Below are 26,192 nucleotides of genomic sequence, written 5' to 3' on the forward strand. Positions count from 1 at the left end.
CTCAGGTGCCAAACAGCTTACCAGGGCCCACCTGAGAGGCTGCTTCCAGCAGCTTCCTTTCCCGTGGATGGAGCCATGGGGCTGAGGGTCCCAGCAGTAGGGTACCCTGGTGAATTTGTACCTACATGTGGGATAGGCCAACAGATTAATACCCTCAGAGGAGACTGTCCCCTGTCACATTCTGTTCAAAGGAGTAGAACAGTTGACTTCGTCTTCATCAGGATACACAACTCACAGGGAAAGAGGAGAGGTTCACCTCAGGGAGGAGGGCGTGGTGCTGTGATTGGAATTTTAGTGTGGGACCAGCTAACATCCAGGCCACCTCGAGGGCATGGAGGGCTCACAGTGATAGCCTGAATTTTGCTTCATTCCGGTGTGGGCTTCTACTGAGAGTCAGGGAGTGGGGGTGGTGTAGAATGTCTTTTAGAGAAACTTAAGATTGGGAACAGTGATCCCATGTCTGGGTGTCTTTGATGAGGCAAAAGCTTCATCTTCCTACAAAGGGAATTCTTTCTTTTCCTTCCTCACAGCAGTGAGAAGCCATTCAGCAGACACTGGGTGGGGAAGATGGACAGACAGGATGGGTGGCACAGAGCGGCTCTCCTGGATTTTTCCAGTCTGGGAATTAGAGGGTGTGGCCACAGTCCCTTCCCAGGGGGTAGCTGAGGTATCCTTGGCCTAAGAGTGTATCCTACATTGGAGGTGTGTACCACACCCCATTCTGGGGGAGACCCTCAAGCCTAGGACCTTAATGATGTATCTGCGACAAGATTACATGTTCCCAGCGAGCATTGTCTGTGTCCCTCTGCTTAGCTTTATCGGTTGGTAACACTGTAAGTGTATCTTATGAGTTCATACAGTACAATGAAATCTAGCACTGCCCATAAAGTGGGAGAAATTATTTTATTTGATTAGATCCTGGGGCTGTGAACTCTGACCTTAGTTTCGGAGTGGAACCTACAGACCCCAATGCTGAAGGACTCGATCTCCTCCTGAGACCACCTCCCTCCCTGGAACTGGGTAGAAGTGTTTACCACCCAGGGCTCCCTGGCTTCCTGGCCTTCTCCAAACATTTGGTGACTTGGAGAAAGTGCGGCTAAAGCAGAGCAGCTGTCTCTGTCACCACCTGCTTTTTATGTGAAATTCCACATTTAGGAGTTAAAGTTCATTAGCGAGTTGCCAGTTCTGCTGCATGAGATGTTCTTGAAAGCATGCTGTGTTAGAAAAAAAAAAAAGTAAAATGACTATCACTTCTTTGTGGAAGAAGCTGCAAATTGGGTGTCTTTTGCGGAAGGGCGACAGGTGATGCCCAGGGGACGAGGCTTTTCTAAAGTTGACCTACAGGTAGGAACTGCACACGGTGTCCTGGCGGTGGCAGGCAGGCAGTACCAACACACAACAGCTGCATAAATAGTTGATGACTTGAGGTGTGACCTGACATTTAAAAGTCCAGTTAGTAGGTCAACTTAGAAAACCAAAAGCACAAAATGCTTCATATTTTAAGATTTTCTTTTTTATTATTTCTAATCACGTGCGCGTGTGTGCCAGTGTGTGGGCATGGACTCAATGCAGGTGCCCGCGGTAGCCAGAGGCATTGGATCTCTCTGGAGCTGGGGCTGCTGGCAGTTGTGAGCAACCTACTATGGATGCTGGGAACCGAACCCAGCTCCTCTGCAAGACCAGCGAGTGCTCTTAGCTGCTGAGCCATCTCTCCAGGCCTGCTTTATGTTCTAAAACATGATGTTAAGGTAGATTAGGATGTTCCTCTCTGTTCTTCCACTTCTAGATAAATCTTTGTGCTCAGTGGGGTTTTAAAACCCCAAGAAATAACTCTCGGTAAAAAACCATTGCCATCTTGATCATAGAAATGAATGTCTTGTGTTCAGGGAGCACCCGCCAGGTCCTGATTTTTAGAGAGACACTCTTTAGGAATTAATTATGTTAGCTTTCAAAACTGCAATCCCGGTACCACAGATCTGTTCAGGGATAGAAAGGCCGAGTGAACCCATAGCGGCTTCTGGGGTGCATTCTAGTTTTTTTCACTAGAGGGCGGTGTATCCCAGAGTGTCAGGAAAATGGACTTTGCCAGCGCTTCCAGGGTGGGGTTTCAGGGCTTGTGGGGAGTCAACCAATTCACACCCCAGCTGTGGGTGGCAGTTAGGATTGGCCTACAGCTGCTTCAACACAGTCTCTGTGATGGCTCACATTTAAAATTCCACTTTTCTTCCTTGATTATGTGTGAGCATTCCGAAGTGAAATTTATGCTTCCAAACAACACATTCGACACTCTTAAGCAATTCCGTCTCAAAAGCACTGGGAAATTGGTAAATTTTAAAGAAAACACATTTCCTGAACCTAAATTACCAGAGCCTCCATGGGAGCATGGGGACTAAAACCTGCTTGCACACACACAGTGGGAGCTCTTATTTTAACACTGGAAGGGGTATTAAAATCTGCTGATTTTATGCATGCCCTTAAAGTGTGCATAACCTGCCCTTTGCTATTCTCCCCAAACATCTTTGAAAGAAATTCACAGACACACACACACACACACACACACACACACACACACCTCATTTGAAATACTTTTTATTGGTGACTCTGATTTACCATCCAGGAGGAGCCGGGACACTAGATTTGACCTCAGAGCATGGCTCCCTTCTGTTGGTTTACCCAGCACAACAGGCTGGCAGATGTGTCATTTTTGCTGCACTTCAGGGTGCTCAGCTTCAAGATCAGGGCACAAGCATGAAGAAGGCCTAGGCTCTGCTCTTTGGTTTGGTAAATCCGTGGCTTGTTTTACATGGAGGTCTTACAGAGAGCATTGTCTCAGTGAATGCTTTCTTCATACCCTCTGGGGACATGGGACATGCTGCTCAGAGAGGCTGACTGTGTGGCCACACTGTTAGGAGCAGTAATAATGCCAGCCCCACCCAATGCTCTGTACCTGCCTGCTGGATTCCACCAAGCATGCACCCAGACCTAGGCATGGGTCGGGGTGGATAAGCCTTAAGAAGTACCATGGGTTTTGTGCATGAGACAGAGGACTGACCTCCAAATTATACAAAGAACTAAAGAAACCAGATATCAAAAGACCAAATAACCCAATAAAAATGGCGTACAGATCTAAACAGAGAATTCTCAACAGAAGAATCTCAGATGGCCAAAAGACACTCAAAGAAATGTTCAACATCCTTAGTCATCAGAGAAATGCAAATCAAAACAATTCTGAGATACCATCTTAAGACCTGTCAGAATGGCCAAGATCAAAAACTCTTATGACAACTTATGCTGGAGAGGATGCAGAACAAGGGAATGCTTTTCCATTGTTGGTGGGAGTGCAAACTTATACAGCCACTTTGGAAATCAGTATGTCGGTTTCTCAGAAAATTGAGAATCAACCTACCTCAAGACCCAGCAATACCACCCTTGGGCATATACCCAAAGGATGCACATTCATACCGCAAGGACATGTGCTCAACTATGTTCATAGCATTATTATTATTATTCATAATAGCCAGAACCTGGAAACAACCTAGATGCCCCTCAACTAAAGGATGGGTAGGGAAAATGTGGTACATTTACACAATGGAGTACTACTCAGTGGTTAAAAAACAATGACAACTTGAAATTTGCAGGCAAATGGACTAGAAAAAGCCATCCTGAGTGAATATGTACTCACTCATAAGTAGATAATAGACATAGATCAAAGGACAACCAACCCACAGGCCACAACCCCAGAGAACCTAGGTAACAAATAGGACCCTACGAGAGACGTACATGGATCCACGTAGGAAGGGGAAGAAAAGACAAGATCTCCTGAGTAAATTAGGAGCGTGGAGGGCGGGGGTAGGGTGGAATGGAAGGGTGGGGGGTGGAAGGGGAGTGGGGAAAATATATAGCACATTCCTATCCCAACAGTTGAGAAGGATAGAATTAAAAAATTAAAAAAAGTTATTTTAAATGAAAATAAAAAAGTACCATGGGAAGAAAGGGATTTTTGTATTTTCAGGGTTTTCTTTGGACTTGATGCAGCAGAGGGGTCACTGTCACCCTTGCTTGGAAATATTCTGGGGGGTCTGGGGTGTGGCTCGGTGGGGGAGTGCTCAGTTCTCAACACCACACAATCTCGAAACGGCGATGCATGTCTATAGTCCCAGCATTTGGAAGATGACGGCGGAAGGATCAGAAACTCAAGGCTAGTCTTTGTTATAAAGTGAGGTCTAGACCAGGCTGGGCTATGTAAGTGAAACTTGAAAAAGGAGAGAATGAGACAGATACAGGTTGGCTTTCGAAGTCACCGTTTAGAGGCAGGGTCCGGCACCATCCTCTCTTCTCCTTAAATATCCAGAGGTGTTTGTGAGCTGGGAGTGGCCAGGGAAGGCCTCACTGAAAGCCATCTCTGTTGAATCCCCCAGTGTGCACTGTTCTCTTGATTTCCACAGCCCCAGCGCTTTGGGAATAAGCCGCTGGAAGGGAGAGCGCACAGGTCAGTTTAATTTCAGAGCTGACCAGCAGCTGGAGATGACTCAGGTCTCAAGGGAAACGATTCCAGAAAACTAGCGTTTTCACTTCTGGAATGGTCTCTAGTTGAGTCAGCAGCCAGCAATGGCATCTAAAATCTGCTCAGCTTAAACCCAATGTGTGGCGCTGTTGGGGATGTCAGAGACATGCTAGGTTAGACTCAGTGGATGCAGATGTAACACAGTGGTCCAGGGATCCCTGCCAGTTCACACCAGTTGGCCTGTTTTACTCCTAAAAAGTAACCCTGGGGGAGGTTGCTGGTAGAGGCAGTGTGGCAGACAAACTGTCACAAGACCTCTGTCTACTTAAAGGTGAGTTTTTCCTCTCACACTCGAAAGCAAGCCATAGGGCCGTGAGAATACTGTGGCCACTCTCATTCACAAATCCACAATGGGACACATGATTTTGAGCGAGGCTGGTGGAACACAAGTCCCTCGCCAGCAAAGGAAGAAATGGGACAAATGGGAGGCGTGCCGGGAGCCAGATCATGGGTCGGAAAGAAGTGGCACTTGCAGAATTGCCTGCGGAGCATCTTCTAGCAGGCTCTCTCCCTGACTGTCAGAGCCCATGCTGTCTCTGCCTAATGGTTATAATTATCTGCGTAAATGGGCCCAGCGTCTCATCTGGCTGCCACACAATTCAGATCTCAGAATGCCTTTATGTTCCATGGTGGCCTTTAGCATGGCGGATCCAGAACTTTCTGCCTTGTGATTCTTTTCTTGGATTCTAGAAATAGATTTTAAATTCCATTTCTAAATAGCCAGACAACTAATCTGGAATTTGCTCCTGCCCCTTCTTTTGGATCCAGGGATTCATGTAGACCAGGATGGTCCCAACTTACTATGCAGCTAGCTGGCCTTGGGCCCCTGAAATTCCTGCCTCTGCCTCCTAAGTGCTGCTTCCAGACAAGGAAAAGAGCTAACGTGTGTGTGTGTGTGTGTGTGTGTGTGTGTGTGTGTGTGGTCCCCATGTCCTCCACAGGGGCTCTCGCTATTAGAGGTGGCCACACCCTCTCTCTCTGTCACCTCTCTATAGCCCCCTATGGTGGCTACAGAACATCTGGGCATTGCCCTATTAGGTCCCAGCAGGAGGACCTGGTGCTCTCTGGTGCTGGCATGTGACAAGGAGGGTGCTTGCTCATGCACGATTAGAAATGTTGAATTTTCAGTCACAGGAAAGATGCAGACTCAAATTGTTATTGTTGAGATAGAAATACAAGGCCATAGTTGTCAAACCAATGAAAATACTCAATTTCTGATGCACTCCTTTGGTGTGTGTGTGTGTGTGTGTGTGTGTGTGTGTGTGTGTGTGTGTGTTAGTGTGTTCCAAATAATTTACTTCTGAAGAGTTCTGCAAGGCTGTGTCAAACAGTCATAGTAAAACCCTACTCTCTTCGGCTAGGTCTCACTACGGAATCTCTGCAACAAGGGGGTGGGGAAGGGTGAGAAGAAAGGACAGAACTGGACACTTTGATTCTTAAAGATTTCTAAGTGCAGTGGCCCACAGAGTCCCAAAGAGGATGTTTCATCTCTTGAAGCTGGAGCTTCAGGCTGTTGTGAGCTGTCTGATGTGGGTACTTGGAACAGAACTTGGGTCCTCTGCAAGAACAGTACATTCTCTTGACTGCTGAACCATCTCTTCAGTCCCTACTTTGATTCTTAGTCAAGACAAGAGGGCAATAAAGGCAGGAGTAAGAAAACATCCTAACTGTAATGAAATTTGAGATTTCATTCCACAGTGTGGTGGGGATACAAAGCTGGGCTCTTACTGTGACTTTTGGTGATTGCGGTGGCCCCAGCTTAAGCAGGAAAGTGAGGCGTTAATGGAAGCCTCAGAATTTGAACTCTATAGGAGAGCAGCTTGGTTTTATAAAGCGGTGCCCAGAGACATATCAAATGCAAGACTTCAAAATGGGAGCTCTGGATGCATTTAAGGCTTTGTTTTGAAATTATTTCCTTGTGTGTGTATGTGTGTGTGTGTGTCTTTCTTAAGAAAAAGATTTCCAGACATGGAAAATGAAAATGCTTTTGAGGAGGCTTTAATGAAAACTAATTTGGCAGAATTGCAAAATGGCCTGGGAAAGATTGCAGTACAATTATGATTTCAACTTGAAGACTGGGTAGGGCAACCTCAACAACAAAAGGAGTTTCCAGAAACTCCCAAGTGGGCAGCAATCACGTGGGAAAAAGACACCTCAACTCTGTGAAAAAGAGGCAGTGAAATACAGGACTTAGACATGCTAACCAGAAAGCCGAGGACACAGTTAACAAAGCACTTGAGTTTTTGAGTCTGTTGCCCCGAGGGCACGGAGTCCCTGACAAAGGGACCCCACCCAGCTGGAGGGTCCCAGGCAGCCAAATCTGACTTTGATGTTTCCATATTGGGAAGAACAGAGCTAGACATTCACCAACACCGAGGATATCTGTTCTCCCCTCCCCAATAAGACTCGGAGAGTTTCCTGGAGGTCCCTGCCAAAGGCTGCCTAGCCCGTACCATTTCCTGAGCTTTGCCTCTTCCTCGGAGCCGTGGACTTCAGTCCAGATGCTGGCCCTGTCTTGTTTTATCTACGTGGCTTTTGCAAATCATGCTTCCTCACCTGGTGTTACTTTCTCATGGTGGGGGTGGCAAGCAGCTGCCGGATGGCTGGAAGGACAGGGGGGGGGGGGATGTCCTGCCTCTGAGATAGAAGCCAGTGGCTCTTTCTTCAGCCCACTTCACTTTACTATCCTTCCAGAGAGTGATGAGGAGAAGCAGGTATGGCTATCTCTGTTTCCCTTCATTAAGGGGAAATGGGCGTGGCTATCTCTGTTCCCCTTCATTAAGGGGAAAGGGGTGTGGCTATCTCTGTTCCCCTTCATTAAGGGGAAAGGGGTGTGGCTATCTCTGTTCCCCTTCATTAAGGGGAAAGGGGCGTGGCTATCTCTGTTCCCCTTCATTAAGGGAAAATGGGCGTGGCTATCTCTGTTCCCCTTCATTAAGGGGAAATGGGTGTGGTTATCTCTGTTTCCCTTCATTAAGGGGAAAGGGGCGTGGCTATCACTGTTCCCCTTCATTAAGACGGGTAATCCAGGTCATCATCTGGGGAGATGATGTTTGACCTCTTCAGTGAAATCAAGATGGAAGCTGCTCTTCCCGCATGCTCTCCTTTGCCATCATCCTGAGGAGGCGGTCATATGATGTAGGGGTTCTGACCCCACTGTTGAGTGTCTATTAATTTTTACAGTTAACTCTACTGTGTGGTTCATTATACCCTGGAATCTGGCTTTCCTTGGAGCAAGCCATAGAGACGCTTTCTTCTCAGTTTCCCACCTGGGGATCCAGCAGCTTAGCTGGTCACCAGTAGAATGTCAGTGATACATCACCTTCTGTCCTTCCTCTCAGAGGTGAAGGAGTCCCCTATCCTTACCTCTCCCTCAATACCTGGATGGATTCTGAAAAAAATTAAAAAACAAAAACCAAAAACTCCTGTTTGTGTTACATTTATTTTGTCACCCGTGAGCCATTGGGCCTGAGGAAGCTGTTCTTCCAAGATGAACGCTGGGGAAATGAGCATCTTGGCTCAGGTCACTCATATAATGTGTGTGCCATTTCCTTAGAGAAATTCAATTAGCAGACAGATTCAGAAGCCTTTACAGAGTCATAGCATCCACACTCAGATCTTAGGGAGCTCCGAAGGCGAGGAACTCGCTTAGGGGTTGCTCTGGGGTGACTCAGCCTGTGACTAACACACAGTAGAATTAGTATATTCAAAGGATTCCCCTGTGTGAGGGGCGGGGACGGTTAAGAAACCATTAGCAAAACTACTCCACATGACTCACCCACACTGAGCTCCCTGTCCATGTGGTTTGCAGAGACATCCCAGCACTTCCTGTCCTTAACTTAGACTCAACAGTGGTCAGACAGCCCTCACCTCAGGCCCCACCTTTCCCCACAGGGATCCCATAGCCTACTGCCTCAAAGCAAGGCGCTAGGATATTCTTGTATCCGAATTCTCCCATAGCATTGCTACTTGAAGGATGGGGCGATGGCTCGGCTAGTCAAGTCTGGCTGTGGAAGCTTGAGGACTGAGTTTCAGCCAAGACTCCCATAAAAGGCCAGCTGTGGCTGTGCACACCTGCCGTTTTGGCTCTGGGAGGCAGAGGCGGGATTCCTGGTGGCTTGCTAACTAGTAAGTCTAGCCCAACTGGTAAATTGCAAGTTCGTTGAGGGACCTTGTTTCAAATTATGAGGTAGAAAACAGTTGAGGAAAATATAACATTGATGTCTGACCTCCTTATCGTGCATGTGTACATGCACTTACACACACACATACATACAAAAACACACATGCACAATGCTTCTTAAAGTCATACATTTCCTGTCTTGATTGAATATTTAAAATAATTGAACCGGATTGCTAGAATGTGCATGCACATTTTTTGATTGGAGTTGTGAAGCGTGGAACTTGCATGGAAGGTGGTGGCAAGTAGTGGTCTAGCTGAATTTAGAGTCACAAAGGGATGGACCCTGTTCCTGGGGCATGGCGCTTTCAGAGATGCAGGTTTGTGCACAGTTGTGAGAGAGTTGTGGGTTTTCAGATATGTTAATCTAGTGTTCAAATACTACTCTAGACTAGTTACAAAACCACTACTAGTGACTCTGGAAGCAGAGACCGCATGAAGGAAGCAGATTCTCCACCAAATGTGTGGTTACTGACTTCAGCAGAATGAAGAATAGCATATGTTCAGTGTTCTTCATGTGTCCTCGAGTGCAAATCCTCAGTTCAGTTAATTTAGCATACACACACACACACACACACACACACACACACACACAGAGAGAGAGAGAGAGAGAGAGAGAGAGAGAGAGAGAGAGAGAGAGAGAGAGAGAGAGAGAGATTTCACTTGCTTTAGCTTTTTTAATGAGGAAAACCCTAGAATGGCCCAAAGGTTCTTAGGGTGGAACATCAGACTGGCAGTGCTCTGTACAGTGAAGGGGTGGAGCTAGACCAGAGACCTGGTGAGGGCGAGACCAGCCAGGGAGCAGTGGGTTCTCTACTGGCTGAGGGTTGTTCTCTTGGCCTCACCACCGGCACCGAGGCTTCCTCGAGACACGAGTGCATTGTGGAGCCACAACACTGAGCCCTACAGGCTGCTTTTCAGAGTCGTGTCCAGGACAAGCCGAGAAAGTCAGGCCAGACATTTGTAGGTTGCCACAATCTGGCTTCATTGCAGAAAGAACTGTGTGGACAGCTTCCCAGATGCCACTGTGGAGCTGACATGTTGGCCAGGGGAAGTTGATTGACAGGTGGCTTTGTGGCAGCTGAGCTCCGTTCCTGAAGTCTGAGCCAAAGGCAGGTTTTGAGTCACAGGTGATCCTCACTGTTTCTAATTAGATACCTCATGTGAGGGATTCATACATTCTTTCTTCTTGTTATTGTTATCATTTTTTTGTATGTTACTGCTCTTAGTATAATGTCCTCAAGGTTCATTACATTGTAGCGTATGACCGTTGTAACCTTTAAGGCCTAATAGTGTTCTATTGCGTGGAAAACCACATTTTCTTACTTATCTGTCTATTAAAATCACTTGGATGGTATCAATAAGGCTGCAGTGGGCATGGCTATCCAAAATCTCACTTTGCTTTAGGTTTTTGTATTTGTGTACCTATGTGTAGATTGCCGGATCATATGGCCATTTTGTTTTTAATCTTTGAGGACCCTCCACATTGTTTTCCTTATTAGCTGCCCCATTTCTCATCCCTGCTTATAGCGTCCAGGAGCCATGGCCCCTATGTGTCTTTGCCCTGCCTCTGTGTTTGGGTAGCAGCCACTTCGATGGGCATGATAGTGCATTGTGGATCTGGTTTAGGTTGCCCTGATCTTAGTAACATCAGACATATTTCCACATGGTTATTAGTCATTGTGTATCTCCTTTGGAGAAATCCTGCCTCATGCCCTTCACCCATTCAAGCAGATGAGTTTTCATTTCTGTGTATCTTTATGCAGTGTGGATGCACACCCTTAGTCAAAGATACAGGTCTCAATATTTCCTTTAGTTCTGGGAGTTGTCCTTCCAGTGTACTGATTTTTGTATTATTGGTTGGAAAGAAATTATCTTCCCACATTTTCTCGCTCTCTTTTTTTCTTGCCGTTTGGCTGAGGATGACTTTGAACTTCCGATCCCATTTCTATCATCATCTGTGTGCTGGTGTTACAGGGGTAACCACACCTGGTATATGGGTTGTCACGGATCAAACCCAGGACTTTGGGAATGCTGGCCCTACCAGCTGAGCTTCAGCCCTGGCATCTGGGCAGAGTCTTTAAGTTTGATGGAGTCCCATTTGCCAATTCTGTCTGCCTGACTGGCGTTTGGGGTCTTACACAAGAAACCCACACAAGTGCAGTGCCACGAAGCTCCTCACTGTTCTGTTCTAGGCGGGGTTACAGTCTCTGGTCTTACAACTAGATCTTTAATATAAAAAATATTATATTTATTTTAACGTTTTTCTTTATTGTTTGAGAATTTCCTACAAAGTATCTAGATCATATTCTTTACTCCTCCCAGGGTCTCCCCCAACTCCTCACCCACCAACTTCATGTTCTTTTTCTCTCTTACATCTTTTTTTTTTGTTTGAAATTTTGTTCCATTTATTTGTTTGTGCACAAGGAGATCAGAGGACAACTTGCAAGAATTGGTTCTCTTTTTTGAACCATGTGAGTTCCAGGCATCAATGCATGCCATCAGGGTTGGTGGCAATTGTTCCTGAACATATTATCTGTTCATCTGTCCTTCCATCTGTCCTCCCATCCACCTATCTATCTATCTATCTATCTATCTATCTATCTATCTATCTATCTATCTATCTATCTATCATCTATCAATCTATATCTACCTGTCTAAGTGTGTATAAGTCAGAAGAAAATTCAAAAGGGTTGGTTCTTTCCTTCCACCGCGTGGGTTTCAGGGATCAAATTCGGGTTGTCAGGCTTGGCGGCATGAGCTTCTATGAACTGAATCATCTCCCCAGCTCTACAGCTAGCTCTCTCATTGAGTTAATTTTTGTCTGTGGCACAAGGCCAGGGTCCAGTTTCAGTCCTTTGCTTGAGGATGCCCAGCTTTCCCAGCACAGTGTATAAGCCATCTGCTTATAGAAATGACTTTACTTTTCCTTTCCGATTTGAGTGGATTTAGCTTCCTTTTCTTGCCTAATTACTCTGACTAGGACTTTTTTGTTTTCTCCTAATGATAAGTGAGAAAGAAGGTCATGTGACTGCTCAAAAAAGCTCTCTGTTTTCAAGCATTCCTTTTAATTGTTAGGGGATGGCATCCCCCATCACCTAGATGCTAGACAAGGGCTCTAGCACTGAGCTCTACCCCAAGTGGCTGTGGTTTTAAATTTTTTTCAATGCTTGCTGAGGGTTTCTGGGTATTACTTTTATTGTGTAGTGGTTTCCTTCAAGTCCCAGTTTGTTGAAAGGTTTACTTATCTCTATCATGACAGTGTGTTAAAGGGTGTCAAATGAATTCCTGAATACCTGAGATGGTCTTTTGATTTCTTTCATCATCTGTCTCTCTCTCTCTCTGTCCATCTGTCTGTCTGCCCATCCATCCATCTATCTATCTATGTTTCACACTGTCCTTGCATTCCAGGAACATAACCCACCTGGTAATAATAGTGTGTCCTCATTTTAAGCTGCTGCGTCTGAGTGTTTCCTAGAATTTGCCCAAGCATGCTTGTATCAAGCTTTTGTCAGGAATATTGTCTGCAGTTTTCTTTTCCGGTCATTTCTTTTCATATTCTTGTTTCACTTTAAGGATGGGCGTACGGAATGAGCCTGGAAGTGTTGCCTCTTCCTCAGTGTTTTGAGGAGAGTTCAGGCAGAACTTGGGTTAATTCTTTAAACGTTTGGTGGGATTTTCCACTGCAGCCACCCACTCCTGAGCCCTATTTTCAGGAGGGTCCGGCAGCTAACTCAAATTCCACAGTGGCCATGTCAGCTCAGAGGCTTTCGAATACAATCTTGGTGTGTATTTCTGGAAACAACCGATCATTCACGCTATCCGGTTTCAGGTGTACTCCTGCCCTCACACCGTCCAGGTCTCACGGAGCCTTGTCCTAACCACACAGTGGCGAAGGCTGTTGTGCAAACCATGCAAACACGCCCACTTTGTTCTCTTTTCTCCTTGTCCCCCACAGAGTCAAACCATTCCCAAAACAGGGAGGTAGAAGAGATTTACAAGTATTTGGATTTTTAATATAATAAGATTAAGAAATACACGTTTGAAAATCTGTCATGTCCTTGTGAAACAGAGAGGAGAGAGAGAGAGAGAGAGAGAGAGAGAGAGAGAGAGAGAGAGGGGAGGGGAGGGGAGATCCTGAATTACTGTTCATACTGATGCAGATGGCTGTAGCCTAGAGTTTTAATTCGTGGGAAGAGCCTCTTGTGACATCTAAAACCCCTAATAATGAAATGTAAAGTATGAAGTAAGCCCACTATCTCTAGATTAAATGATTTTCAGTTTCTTAAAGCAGGACATATTTTCCCCTTGAACAACAGACTAGTCTAGATGACTCCCAGTATCAGACAGCATGCTCTCAAACTCAGTACAGAAGAAAACAGAGTGAGAATCTTAAATCACATTGATTATATGCTTGGTTCCGGTCCCTCTCCTGGGCCTCTTTGAAATACCCTTGCTCGCTTTCCAGCCTTCCCAGTTTCTCACTGGGAGATGCCCAGTCCCACTACCAAAGACAAAAGCTCCCTGATAACAGGAATCGGTGCCTTAGGTCACGGAGAAGTGAGGAGAGGTAAGGAGACCTTAGCCTAGACAGAGACACTCAGCCAGCTCTGTGCAGGCGTCTTTAGGAAGACTCTAGTCCCAAGCTGATTCATTATTGGATCCAGGAGGATGAGGGGGGCTGGTGTGAAGTCTGAGGGGGGAAGACAGGGGGTTGGTAGGCTTGAGGATGTGGGCTGTAGAACATTCTGAACCTGAACTTGCTTTCCTGGAAGTCAGGTTTGCAGCTGCCAGCTGCTGCACGATGGGAAACGAGGGAACGCACACTCTGCCCTCAGCTCTGGCTTCATCGCCATGCAAGCAGAATCTCTTTGGTCTCGTCCCATGATGATGGTAGTGGAGGTTGGCACATGGCAGGGAAAGTGCTGGCTAGCAAGGGAGGGCAAGGCAGAGTTGGAGACAAGCCTCACCGCTTCCGGTTGGGCAGAGCCTGTTCCTGTCAAGAAGGTGAGCATCTCTGTCACCTGTCACCCTCTGTGCACAGCACGAGCCCTTCACTCCTAAGCCTCTTTCCTCAGTCCATTTCCCCAGGAGCATGCTCTCTTCAAGTTGCTGCCTGCTTCAATTTGGGAAAAGGTTTAGTTATGTAGTTCCTAACTGTGGCTGACGTGTGCAGTCATTAGAGTAAGAGAGTCTTGCTTGCAGGGTTATTTGATATTACTTTCCAGAAGAGGGTACCCACTTAACTCGTTACTTAGCAATAGTGAAAATAGAATGTTCCAGATTGTGGGGCGGGTACTCTGGAGGTCCATTCAGAAACTAGAACTATATCTTCCACATGGTGTTTGGGAATGGCTAGCCAGAGATGTGTGTGTGTGTGTGTGTGTGTGTGTGTGTGTGGTGTGTGTGGTGGGCAGTTTTATATCACTTAATGTTGGGGACCCATCCTGAGAACTGTACTGGACAACTCCATCCTCTTGGGGACATCAGAGTGCATTATAAGAAAACTTTAATGTCAGTAGGTAATAAATCTTCAGAGACATTGCTGTCTATAGAAGTTTTGCCAACTGGGTGTCACTATGACGTGTCTGTTTGGGTCTGCCTGTCTGTCTGCCTGCCTGGTTTTGATCATCTATCCATTTGCTGCTGGTCCAAAGACTGAATCACACCCCCAAGCCTATTCAGAAGCCGAATGTGACACAGAAAACAATGGGTTTTGGAAAAATTTGCAGCATGAGAGCTAAACACTGATCATTCTTTTCTCCTGGTCCTTTCTTTTAGGTTCACACTTGGTGCTTAGACATTCAAAATGAGGAAACACCGGCATTTGCCCCTAGTGGCCATCTTTAGCCTCATCCTCTCAGGCATTGCAATGATGCATGCCCAACAGCAAGCAGGTAAAGTTTGCTTTAAAAAACAAAACCAAACAAAAAACTAGCATCGGTTGCTTGAGTCTAGATCTTAGCCACCCAGAGCTTGACGTGGAGCCTGGGGATGTCGAGAGACAGAGCAGCACATGTCACAGGTTGTATACAAATTTTGCAGGCCTTTCAGACACTGTGTCCAAGCAAGGTGACTTTTTTTTCCTTTGCTAAAACTTGAGTTTCAAATCCTGAGTTTCTTGAGGGCCGAATTATCTTCACATTGGGTCTTAGCAGCTTCTCCACCCCACGGTTCACCATCTGGGGGACTTTCCCACATCCCTGGCACCAGTTTGCAGGAGGAAGACAATTACTGTGGTAAAAGTTATTTTCTTAAAACAAGAAAGAGAACCAAACAAAACTCAGCCTCCCTTGTCTCTAACGCTAGATACAGGATGACAGTCATGGAGCCACTGTATCTTAAAAAAAAAAAAAAAAAAAAAGATGTTTCCCTAGACAACTTTAAACAGCAGACCCTAACACCCTACAAAGAATTTGCTTTCAGAATTTTAGGGCAGCAAGGTAAATTTCCTGTGTTGGAACTAGGAGCCCTTGACGGGGTCTCCCTGTCATTGCCCAGGGGTACTGGGCCTTCCACAGTACCTTGCTGTCTACAAGGCTGGGCTCTTTAGATGGAGTGTAAGGTAGCCTACCTCAGTGGTAGAGCAGCAAAGCTTAGGGCCTCTCAGGGAAAGCTGAGGTAAATAGAGTTGTCAGAGGCAATCTGGCTGCAGCTTCTGAAGGCTCCTCCCAGGGCCACAGATGGCTTCGTCCCAGGGTTTCTATAAATGCCGGGAAACGGCTCATCCTCAATCAGGCGTGCTACTGCTTGGAGTATAGGCAGGTTGCTCTGCTCTGGAAATACGTAGTAGCCTGTTAGAGAGCTTCTCCCTCTAAGTAGCCCCGATTCTCTCCGTGTCTAAAATCTACTTGTCATATTACATTTCTCACAAGGTTTTAGAAACCCTGGGGCAGGGATAAGTTCTCATAAAGCACTGGTGGTCTACTTACATCCCCGTCAGAGCCGCTTTCTACCCCACACTGAAGAGTGAGCTGCTAAAGATGGTTGTTTGCCAACGACATGAAATCCCTTTGGTCTGGTCACGTGGACATGGGGGGGGGGGGGAGTCAGATTGTCACAGTCATGCCTCAGCTCAAAGGTGCCCACAGATGTTTCCCCTATTCTGGAATAGTCCACTGGCCTCTGACTTGGGGCTACTCAGTATGGAACTTGGAGTATTGCTGGGTGTAGCAGCAGCCGTGTCCTGGTTCTTGGCTCTGCTCGGCAGGTAAGTCCCTCCTCCCTGCCTTCATTGTAACCCAGATGTGAGTCACTCGTTAGTAGCGGAGGATCTGCTTAGCTCATTTAGGAAGAAGTGCTCCAATGGGAGATCATGGTTTGTATCAGTAGAAAAATCTGAACCAATGTCTTTTTTTGAAGATGTCAGAAACGGTGCGGCTGCCGACATAGTGTTTCTAGTGGATTCCTCTTGGAGTGCTGGGAAGGACCGTTTCCTGCTTGTTCAAGAGTTTCTGTCTGATGTGGTAGAGTCTTTAGCTGTGGGAGACAATGATTTCCATTTTGCTCTGGTCCGACTCATCGGAAACCCACATACCGAGTTCCTGTTTAATACGTACCACACTAAACAAGAAGTCCTTTCTCATATTCTGAACATGTCTTACATTGGGGGAAGCAATCAGACTGGAAAAGGATTAGAATACATAATTCACAGCCACCTCACCGAGGCTTCTGGAAGCCGGGCCGCTGATGGAGTCCCTCAGGTTATCATAGTGCTAACTGACGGACAAACAGAGGACAGCTTTGCCCTGCCCTCAGCGGAACTTAAGTCTGCGGACGTTAACGTGTTTGCAGTTGGAGTTGAGGATGCAGACGAACGAGCCTTAAGAGAAATAGCAAGCGAACCGCTCAGTATGCATGTTTTCAACCTAGAGAATGTTACCTCTCTTCATGATATAGTAGGGAACTTAGTGTCCTGTATACACTCCTCCGTGAACACAGAAAGGGCTGGGGACATGGAAAGCCTTAAAGACATCACAGGTAATGTCTTCACTGCCAGGCTGCTCCCTGCCCTGCTGCTCTGTGCCTATGAGCTTAGCAAATACTGGCCTAAAGCAACATAGTGCCTAAGAGACGCTGCGGGCTTATGGAAGAGATGTTCTCAAGCTTAAAAACAAAGGCTTGACTAGTGAGTCTTCAGTCCCCTGCAGACACAGCCTCCACCGGTTTCCAAGAGGTTTCTGAAACAGCCGACATGTGAACCTTAAAACTCATATTCTGACAACTATCCCAAAGCTCCTTTATATCACTTATAAAGCCTCCCTCAGATGAGCCGGCATCCATTTAGGAGCAGAGAGGTCTGAGGGAGGAGAGAGGGTCCATGTTTGTGTCTGGCCATCGGTGGACCATTCTTCTTAGCCACTGAGTGGAACTTATTAAGACATAGAATCATAGGACAGGGAGTCTCAGCTGTGATGTGGTCCAAGTTTGTTTGGGAGAAACTGAGTCCTCAAGGGTGGATGAGAAGCTGGGGAAGGAGCCAGGGCAGAGCTGTGGCATCCCTGCCCAGGGTCTGCACTCTGGTGTCTTTTGTGCCCTGTGACTGTAACCATGAGACTCCTCAGATTCTAATGGCCTGCTCACGGTCACCTTAGGAGTGTGTGACGGCAGCTGGTTATCACACTGAGTGTTAATATTACACAGATGGGCAGACTCAGTAACTGGAGAGTCTTTAAATCAATCAAGCCTATTGATTCTCCCCTTCCATTGATAAGTTCCAAAAGACCGAGAGGGAAAAAATATGACAAGATCCTAGATTGTCCTGCTCAGTCCCAATCTTGCCTGGGGACCAGGACTAGCTTTTCCATCAGATATGGGCAGCCACAGGGCACCCTGTGCTAGAACGTAAGTCCGTGCAACACTCGGAGAAGAGCAGAGAGTGGGTGGGGAGTAGGGAGGCATGATGGGAGAGAATCATGTCTCCTCCACAAGAGAGAGGGTCTGCACCTAGGATTCTGAGGTGGGTAGGAGAGGAGCTGAGCAGCTCAGGTGAGTGGGCATGAGTCATTTCTAGAATGCTGGTGGCAGGGAGGACAGCACCAGGGACAGAAGCCTGGGGTCGGAGCAATGGGCGCAGAGAAGCAATGAGGGTTCCCACAGTACTTAGGCTGCCGACTTCCAGCAGCGTTCACTAACAACCAGAGCTTACCAGTCAAGGGACCTTGCCACCAGGATGCCCCGCTAGCTTCCTTCAAACTCCTCAGGAACTTTCAGAATCAAAAGAACTCCCAGATTTGGGCGTTTCGAAAGAGGGAGTTATGCAGTGTGGCTGCAGGTTGTTTTCCACGTGACTGAGGCCACAGAGAGAGGCTGAGCACGTGGCTGGTGGCTGGTGACTAGGGCAAGGGGGATCATGCAGTTAGGAGTCAGAAGACATGCACAGCCCACAGGAAGCAGGAGAGAGGAAGCAAGGCTGAGGAGCACCTCTGCTCCTCCCCCGAGAGGATGGGCAAGGCAGGAGGCTGGAGGTAAGGCAGCTGCTGAAGTCGGTCTCCTACTAATGAAGATACTAAGGAGTGGGATGAGGGGGCAGGAGAGAATTTGAGGCGTGAATCAAGTGCTCTGAGGGGCATGTGGAGAAACCTAGGGGTGGCTCAGGACAATTTGAGCTTCTATAGGGAAATAATGCCAGACAGGTTTTCATCGCAGGGACTTAAAAGGGGCAGGCCAAGAGGGAGGTGGTGTGTATCAGCAGAAGGAAACACATTGCCGTGGATGGGCAAGGCTTGGGTACACAAGTGCTTCAGGACCAAGACATCCTAAGGAGTTTCAGAAAGCTGTTCATTCCACAGCTTCCCCATGGTCTCCCATGATCTCAGCTTTGGTAGGATTGGGGTCACCAAGGTCTACCAAATGACAGGGAAGAGACGGTCTCCCCCTTGTCCTTCCCTCTGAAACAGGAACCATGTATCTGTACTACTGGGGTTTCCTGCTTCCAGTGAGGGGGGCTCTCCTCCAGCATTGTGTCATTCTGCCAGGATATAGGACACAGAAGTGTGTTCTAGAGATCACCCTAGATCACCTGTTTCAGAGGGAAGGACAAGGGGAAACCTGAGGTAACAGTCTGTGACTACCAAGATTCTCTGACCCAACCCTTTCAGAATATGGGTTTAGGAACATACTCACTTAAAAATGTGTTTTGTAGAGAGTGGCCTATTTTCAAAGTTAATGTCTTGGCAAACTAATGAACAGGAAGAGGTGATGCAGCCATTTATATGGGTAAAACCCACTGCAAGAGCGGAGAGTCTACCAGCTGCATATTTCTGTTTAGCTAAAACCTTTGTTTTTCTGCCAAGAGAACATCTCCGTCTTCTATGTCTAAGTCACCGACAGCACCAGCACCAGGGTGGAGTGTGAGTCATTTCTCTCTTCTGATTAACCTCACTCTGCAATTCCTTGATACCATGTCTCACTGCGTGCTCCATAGCAAACTAAAAGAAGATAAAAACGAGTAGCCAGGATCCCAATTGCAAGTCCTGAATAAAGTTTAGGAAAAGGCACGTCGGTGGTCTGAGTAAGGTTGCCGCAGGGACCATTTCCCTGTAGACTATGTTCTATGTTCTAAAGCAAGAGCCTACACACAGAAAGCATTAAGGGTCACGATCCTGAATGGACCCTGCTCATCTTGCTAGACGTCCCATGTCACCCTCTGAAAATGGACGTACCCGAAATAAAAGCTGGAGGTGATTCTGAGTTCAGCATACATTTTCTTCAAATTTGTGTTTCTCACAGGAAATAGGAGTGTGATGTTTCCTGGGAGCTCAGGCAACTAGGACTTAGGGCTCTTCCTTGTCACCTTGAACGCTTTCCATAGAAGGCACTGCAGAGAGTGTGACACATGAGACAGGAAGTAGGAAACCAGACAGCTTCCATTCTGGTTTCTCTTGGACTTGGTGTTGGCCGTTGGTGTGCCTTGCCGCACACAAGGACCCAGGGGTCCTGGGTCTCTGTGAGGCTTTGCCTCTTGCGGCTAACAAAGCATGCTCTGTGTGTTCCATTATCGTGTGTGTAAGAGGATCATGGTTTTTTTAATTCAGTGATGACAAATTATCCACCATTTTATGACCTACTGTTGATGGTGTTCAGCCTCCTTTCCCACCCAGAGAGTTCTTTTCTGGGATCTACACCATTAGAAATTGTTGCTGAAGGTATCGAATATCGGAAGTATCATGCCCTGCTATGACTGAAGATCTTTCTATTGTCCATCTTGATCATAATTAGCTCTCTTTTAAAGTGTCTAGATAGGATGACTAAGCGACAGGTCCTTCTGTGTCCCTTGAGGTCACTGGGTTAGGCCTGGAAACATGGAGGTGTTTTATGGTGTCCGACATGCAATGGTGAAAGCCATTTTTATGGTCTGTGTAACCCACATTCTCCGCTCTGCTTCATCTCAAGATCCTCCAAGAATCTTGTATTTTGACTGCAGCTGGTGGAATACTTTGGAGTTCTTATGCTGATATTGAATGACATTTATTCGGACACATAAGATCTCAGTCGCTGTAGCAAAGCGATTGTTTTCTTGTATTTTGTGGGGAGGACAGTGGTAGCAACATTCCAAATTGCCACATCCCCCTGGCTTAAACCTCTCTCAGGATTACAGCCTGATGTATGGTCTAGGACTTTAATTACCTGGGGAAGAAAGAGCACACTGAAGCCTAACACTCCGTGCTTCAGGTCCCATGAGAACACCGCCTGTTGTGAAGTGAGCTTTGTGGGTCTTTCCCCAAAGAGAACATAAACAGATTTTCTGGCACAAGGAAAAGCTAAATTTAAATATAAAACACTCACTGGCTCTCAAAAATCCAAATGAAAGGTCTTTTCTTGTATTACAGTGTAATCATTATGCCCCAGAGCCCAAGAACGTGAATATTCATACTCACGCAAAGGCCCTTCTTGGCCCCTGTACACCCTTAAGTATTAAAACATTTGCTGCTCGGGGTAAACCTTTGGACGTCCTTGCCCTGGCTGGTAGACTCACTCATCGCTCCCCTTTACCTGAGTCTCTGTGTAGTCCCCATTTTTCACTAATAGGATGGAAGTCTCAAGTTCCCATCACTGGGGAAAAAAGGGCTTTGGCAGTCATTTTTATGTCCTTCAGTGATGACCACACCCATTTTGGTTTAGCCAATCTTGGTCCTGCTAGGTAATCCACTAGGATGTCATAAAATGAGATTGGATAATTATGTCATGGCTGGTTTCATGTCACTCTGCTTAACACCGTTCTTCATTATTTGACTGAATATAGAGGCAATGCAAAACAAACATTTCTGACCCCAATGCCATGTTCGATTCCACACGGCCACACACTCGAGAGATGAACATAGGATCCATCACATTTTTTAAAAAAAACTGTGTCTGAGTTTTGGGTCCCAAACATGTGTGGAGTCATCTATTTTAATTTTCAAGAAACAAAATGAACAATAGTTATCCAAGGAATCAAATAAACTTCTGGAGCTATCAATCACTGGGCCACAAACCTGAGCTTTTGTTTCCTAAACTGCGTTTGCATCAAAATTGATGAGAAAGGAGTGAGCCCAGATTAGAAGTAACCTTTGTGTTTGTGACATCCTAATCATCTCTCCTGCAGTATGATACCTCATCATCAGATGCAATGATACTTCCCTCCAAATTTAGAAATAAAGGTCTGGAATATTGACCTCTCCCTTGGAGTTTAACCGTGAAAGTATCACAGACGAAAATTGGTTATGAGTGCCCCTATTCCCACCACGACTCCTAAGCAGTTGCCTCTTATCCACTCAGAATGCAGAACTAAAGAGACTCCACACGCCTTCATTGACACTGTGTTTTGTTTGTCTGTGTTTCGTGTTTCTTATTGGTTTCCAAGGAAACACGTCAGATGATGCATGTGGTCACGTGTTCTAATGCTTTCACTTTTGTTTTTTTTTCTGCATTTCTTTCTTTTAAAGCACAAGACTCAGCCGACATTGTTTTCCTTATTGATGGCTCAGACAACACCGGAAGTGCCAATTTTGCTGTCATTCGAGACTTCCTTGTAAATGTCCTTGAGAGACTCTCAGTTGGAAATCAGCAGATCCGAGTGGGGGTAGTCCAGTATAGTGATGAGCCCCGAACCGTGTTCTCCTTGGATACCTACCCCTCCAAGGCTACGGTTCTAGATGCTGTGAAAAGGCTCAGCTTCGCTGGGGGGGAGTTGGCCAACATAGGCCTGGCCCTTGACTTTGTGGTGGAGAATCTCTTCACTCGGACAGGTGGCAGCCGTGCAGAGGAAGGGGTCCCCCAGGTGCTGGTCCTCATAAGTGCTGGGCCTTCTAGTGATGAGATTCGGGATGGGGTGATAGCTCTGAAGCAGGCTAGTGTGTTCTCATTTGGCCTTGGAGCCCAGGCCGCCTCCAGGGCAGAGCTTCAACACATAGCTACTGATCACAGCTTGGTGTTTACGGTCCCGGAATTCCGTAGCTTTGGGGACCTCCAGGAGCAATTACTGCCGTACCTTGTTGGTGTGGCCCAAAGGCACATTGTCTTGCAACCGCCAACTATTGTCACACAAGGTATGTATGCCCTTTTTTGCCATCTTTACAGGAATGGGGGTGTGTTGTGTGGTGCTTGTCATAAAAAGGAAGGTGGATACCGGAGTGAAGCCGTAAGTACCCACAGCCAGTCAGTCGTTCTGTGATGTGCTGAAGTCTGTATGGGCTGTGTGTGGTCATTGCATTGGTCAGAGAAATCTAAAGATGGACGAATGAATGAAACGTTCTTAGAACTTGGGTTGTAAGCAGAACGTGCTCTTTAGGCTAATGCAACAAACCTGCTACTTTGAGATATTAGGCATCAATGAGTTATCTATTCATTATCCAGTCACCTTGAAAGGGGCTTGAGGGATTCACCAGTTCTGAGAAAACTATTTCAGGGTATTGTCTGTGTATTAGAAGTGCACTCATCAATAGTGGCTCCCCAAAAGCAGCAAAGGGGAGTGGTGCTTGCTCCTGTGTCAGTGTGGTGGACACAAGAGGGACATTTCTGAAGGTAAGGCCCAGTTGAGCACCTACTGGATGGCGTATTCATAGACCATTCTGGTCCTCTGCTTTCAAAGGAGTTGTTTTGAGTGGCAGATTTATCATCTATGTTCAAATGGAAGAGGCCTTCAGCAGCACAGCCAGCTACAGTCATTTAAAGAAGCCAGTCAACATCATACGAGAGCTACACACTTAAACACGGGAGGTGTGGGGACAGCAGAAAGGCTGAGGGTCTGAGAGCCCATCACTTTCAGATGGTGTCTGCTTCATGGCCCTAACCAGGCCAGTTGGAAACCATCCAGTCAGTAGGGACACACTCACAAAGGCTTCATTACCCACAAACACTCAGTTTACTCTCTGGTGCTGCCTTCACACAGAGACACCCTCAGATCCGTCCTTGGTCCATCAGACCCTGTTCCTCCTTGTTCTTCAACAGCACATGAACAATAGCTCATGGGAGACTCTGGCTAGCATCTGTAGTCTGTGTGGAGATTTTTCTGTGTGGAAATATTTGTCTGTCTATCTATGTTTGCTAGCTATCTAGAGAAAGAGCCTGGACCTGTGAAATGACTGTTGTCATAAGGAGTGATACCCATTGTCATAAGTAATGCCCATTGTTCCCTGGGATTCCTGCCTGGTTTTTCTTAGCAAAAGGGATAACAGTGTTCTTAAAAAATAAATGTTTTGGTGAACATGCCAGTGTATAAAATCATCAGCAGAACACTTTAAAGTCTCAATGAAAAGCTTTCTCGTTGGCTAACGTATGGAGTTGACCTCTGCTTCCTGGCATTTGTGAACAGGCAGGTCTAATCATAGAGTAAAGGTAGAAGAAAACGGACCACACCTCCCGGTGTGAAATCCAGCCAGAATTAGGACAGCTTCCTTCAGATAAATTTCAGACAGTGCACTGTGACAGGAAGCTCAGGGCCACGACATCTTCACCTGGCTTTGGCCCCAGAACTAACCATGTGCAAGCCTTCCCGGGAAGTCTCTTGGTATCCCTGGGTTCAGAGGCCAATCAGGCTGCAGCTTGTTGTGCCCCTTTCGCTTTGCTGCTCCTCCTGTTTGGATGGGGATGGGGTGCAGGACAGGATGTCAGTAGCCTGAGCTGGATGCTCTGAGAGGAAACACTGAAGCAAGGGACTCCGGGTCTGAACGCTGCCCGGTTGTTGTGGGAGATGCAGCTGTGCATCTGAGCCTTGCAGTGGCCCTAGTGATTATGGAAACAATGCCAAGGAGATTTTCGGCCCACTGAGCTTCTCTGAGTCCGCACACACTGGAAGCAAACCACGGCTCTGTGTTTTAGAAACAGAGTAAGTATCACAACTGCCTCTGGGAGATCTGGCTCTGGTCCCCGGTCTTTTGTCATCATGGTCAGATGTCACATCTCCGGGCTCCCATTCCTTCACTTCTTACCAAAGACATTGTACCAGGTGAAGATATTCTTGCTTTAAGCGAGGCTTCAACTTCTGTATTAAAATGGGTGCTGTTCTGCCCTTATAATGGATTTTCTGTAGTTAACTAGTATTTTAGCTCCTTTCTCACAGACATCACCGTCTCAGTGATGAACTCCTAAATCTTCAGTAGATATTCTTGACTATTTGATGTGTGCCAGTAACTATGCCAAGCACTGGGGGCACAGGATGGAGGAAGAAAGATAGTCATTGGGTCTGTAACACATGAGCTACTGGCCAAATGATACAGTTCTCAAGTGTGACAAGTTACAAGTCCACCAAATGGGGCTGCGTTAAAGAGCAGGGGGTCAGGGAACTTAGTGGACCTGTCTGCAAAGTTGTAGGGCAGAAATGAGCAAAGTCCAGGCGTCACCGAGGAAAGAGTGCTCTAGGCAAAGGGAACGGGGCAGGCAGGCTGTTCTTGCAACCTGAAGTGTGGCCTCCCTGAGCTGGCAGATGACAGCGCAGCTGGGGTTCTGAAGACGAAGAGCCTTGCATTCAGGCTTATTTGACAGACTGGAGAAGCAACTGTATTATTATTATTATTATTATTATTATTATTATTGTAGCTGTAGGTGGGAGATTGGATCCTCCTATGGTAGTGGAGGGAAGAGAGCAGAGTCATGAGGTGACTGAGAATGGGGAGACCAATTTCCTGGGAGCATTCCATTGTGGTACGCTGGTGCTGTCAGCTGTGTGTCGAGTGCAGGCTTCCTGTTTCTGTTATTTCCCCGGAAGCATCCGTTTGCTTGGGTGGCACACGGGGAGAAGGGAAGAGCACCATGGAGGCTTTGCCTGGAGGGTCTCATGGAGGATTGGGGGGGGACTCAGAAGTGAGGATTAGTGAATCAGAGAGCCCACAAGGATAGCACAGGGTGAGGGTTGTGAGGTTGAGAGGGGTTGGCCGAGGGAGGGGAAGGGCTGAAGGTCAGATTTGAGAACTTGGCGGATGAAGAAGTGGGGGTGTCATTTGTCTGAAAGAGGAGAGGCAGGGGCAGGTCTTGGGAGATTTCAGGGGTGTGCAAGCCCTATAGTATCTGTAGAAGATCGTAAGATGTAACCCTAGAAATGGGTGGAGTGGACGGGAGAACAGAGTCACCTGTGAGCACCAGGGGCTTCACGTGACAGGATTCCCAAGTCCTTCAGAAGGCTGTAGAGAGACACTAGAGGATAGGTGACTCTCCAAGGACAGGGGACAGGAGTAAATGGATGGGAAGGGGTGACTCTTGAACGATTTGACTGGGGATATCAACAAGAAGACTGCAGATGTTTTTTTCCCAACTCCCAGGCTTTGGGGAGAGAGAGAGAAGGCATTGTCCTGTTGGCAGTCACAGGAGAGAATGCTGAAAAGGATCTTTCACAGCTGAGATTAGCAGGCCCTTCAAGCTCCCTCCCTCCCTAAGAGACAGGACTCACCAGAGCTCTGGGGAAGAGAAAACCTGGCCCTGTCAGATCCATGAAGGAAGCCTTGGTGCATCCTCGAGATAGATCCCAATCAGGAAGCCTGAGAATCACGTGGTTTAAGAACTGGGTGTGAGCCAGCTGGGTGGTGGTGGCGCACACCTGTAATCCATGCACTCGGGAGGCAGAGGCAGGCGGATCTCTGTGAGTTTGACGACAGCTTGGTCTACAGAGTGAGTTTCAGGACAGGTTTCAAAGCTATAGAGGAACCCTGTCTTGAAAAACAGACAAACAAACAAACAAACAACAAACACCTCCCAAAACAAATAAACCAAAAGGAACTGGGTGTGAGATGATGCATAAAGCAGCCCCTCCATCTCACAGAAATAGACACGAGAGTACATGAACCTGCAAAAATTAATCAGCTAGTGTTAGAAGCGCGTAGCGAACATAGGAACCTGATCATTCTTTGAGAGGCTTGGGCCTGTTTTTCAGGTGCTTATTATGTTTGCCTAAGTACTATTCCAGGGGTCCCCCTGTTAGCTGCTTCCAGAAATGTAAGCACAAACCAAGTGACCTCTTCCGCAACCAAAGAGGAC

General features: G+C 46.8%; 1 protein-coding gene across 1 annotated transcript in view; it reads left to right on the forward strand.

Annotated features, from left to right (window-relative positions):
- The window catches only part of Col6a3 (collagen type VI alpha 3 chain), an 80,755-nt gene that overhangs the window by 1,517 nt on the left and 53,046 nt on the right, over positions 1-26,192 (forward strand). The window contains exons 2-4 of the mRNA XM_038338382.1: positions 14,526-14,641; positions 16,107-16,724; positions 21,671-22,273. Of these exons, the coding sequence (XP_038194310.1) occupies positions 14,554-14,641; positions 16,107-16,724; positions 21,671-22,273 (1,309 nt within the window). The 5' untranslated portion in view covers positions 14,526-14,553. The remainder of the gene's footprint in view (positions 1-14,525; positions 14,642-16,106; positions 16,725-21,670; positions 22,274-26,192) is intronic.

Source organism: Arvicola amphibius, chromosome 8 (assembly GCF_903992535.2).
Source record: "Arvicola amphibius chromosome 8, mArvAmp1.2, whole genome shotgun sequence".
Classification (NCBI taxonomy): domain Eukaryota; kingdom Metazoa; phylum Chordata; class Mammalia; order Rodentia; family Cricetidae; genus Arvicola; species Arvicola amphibius.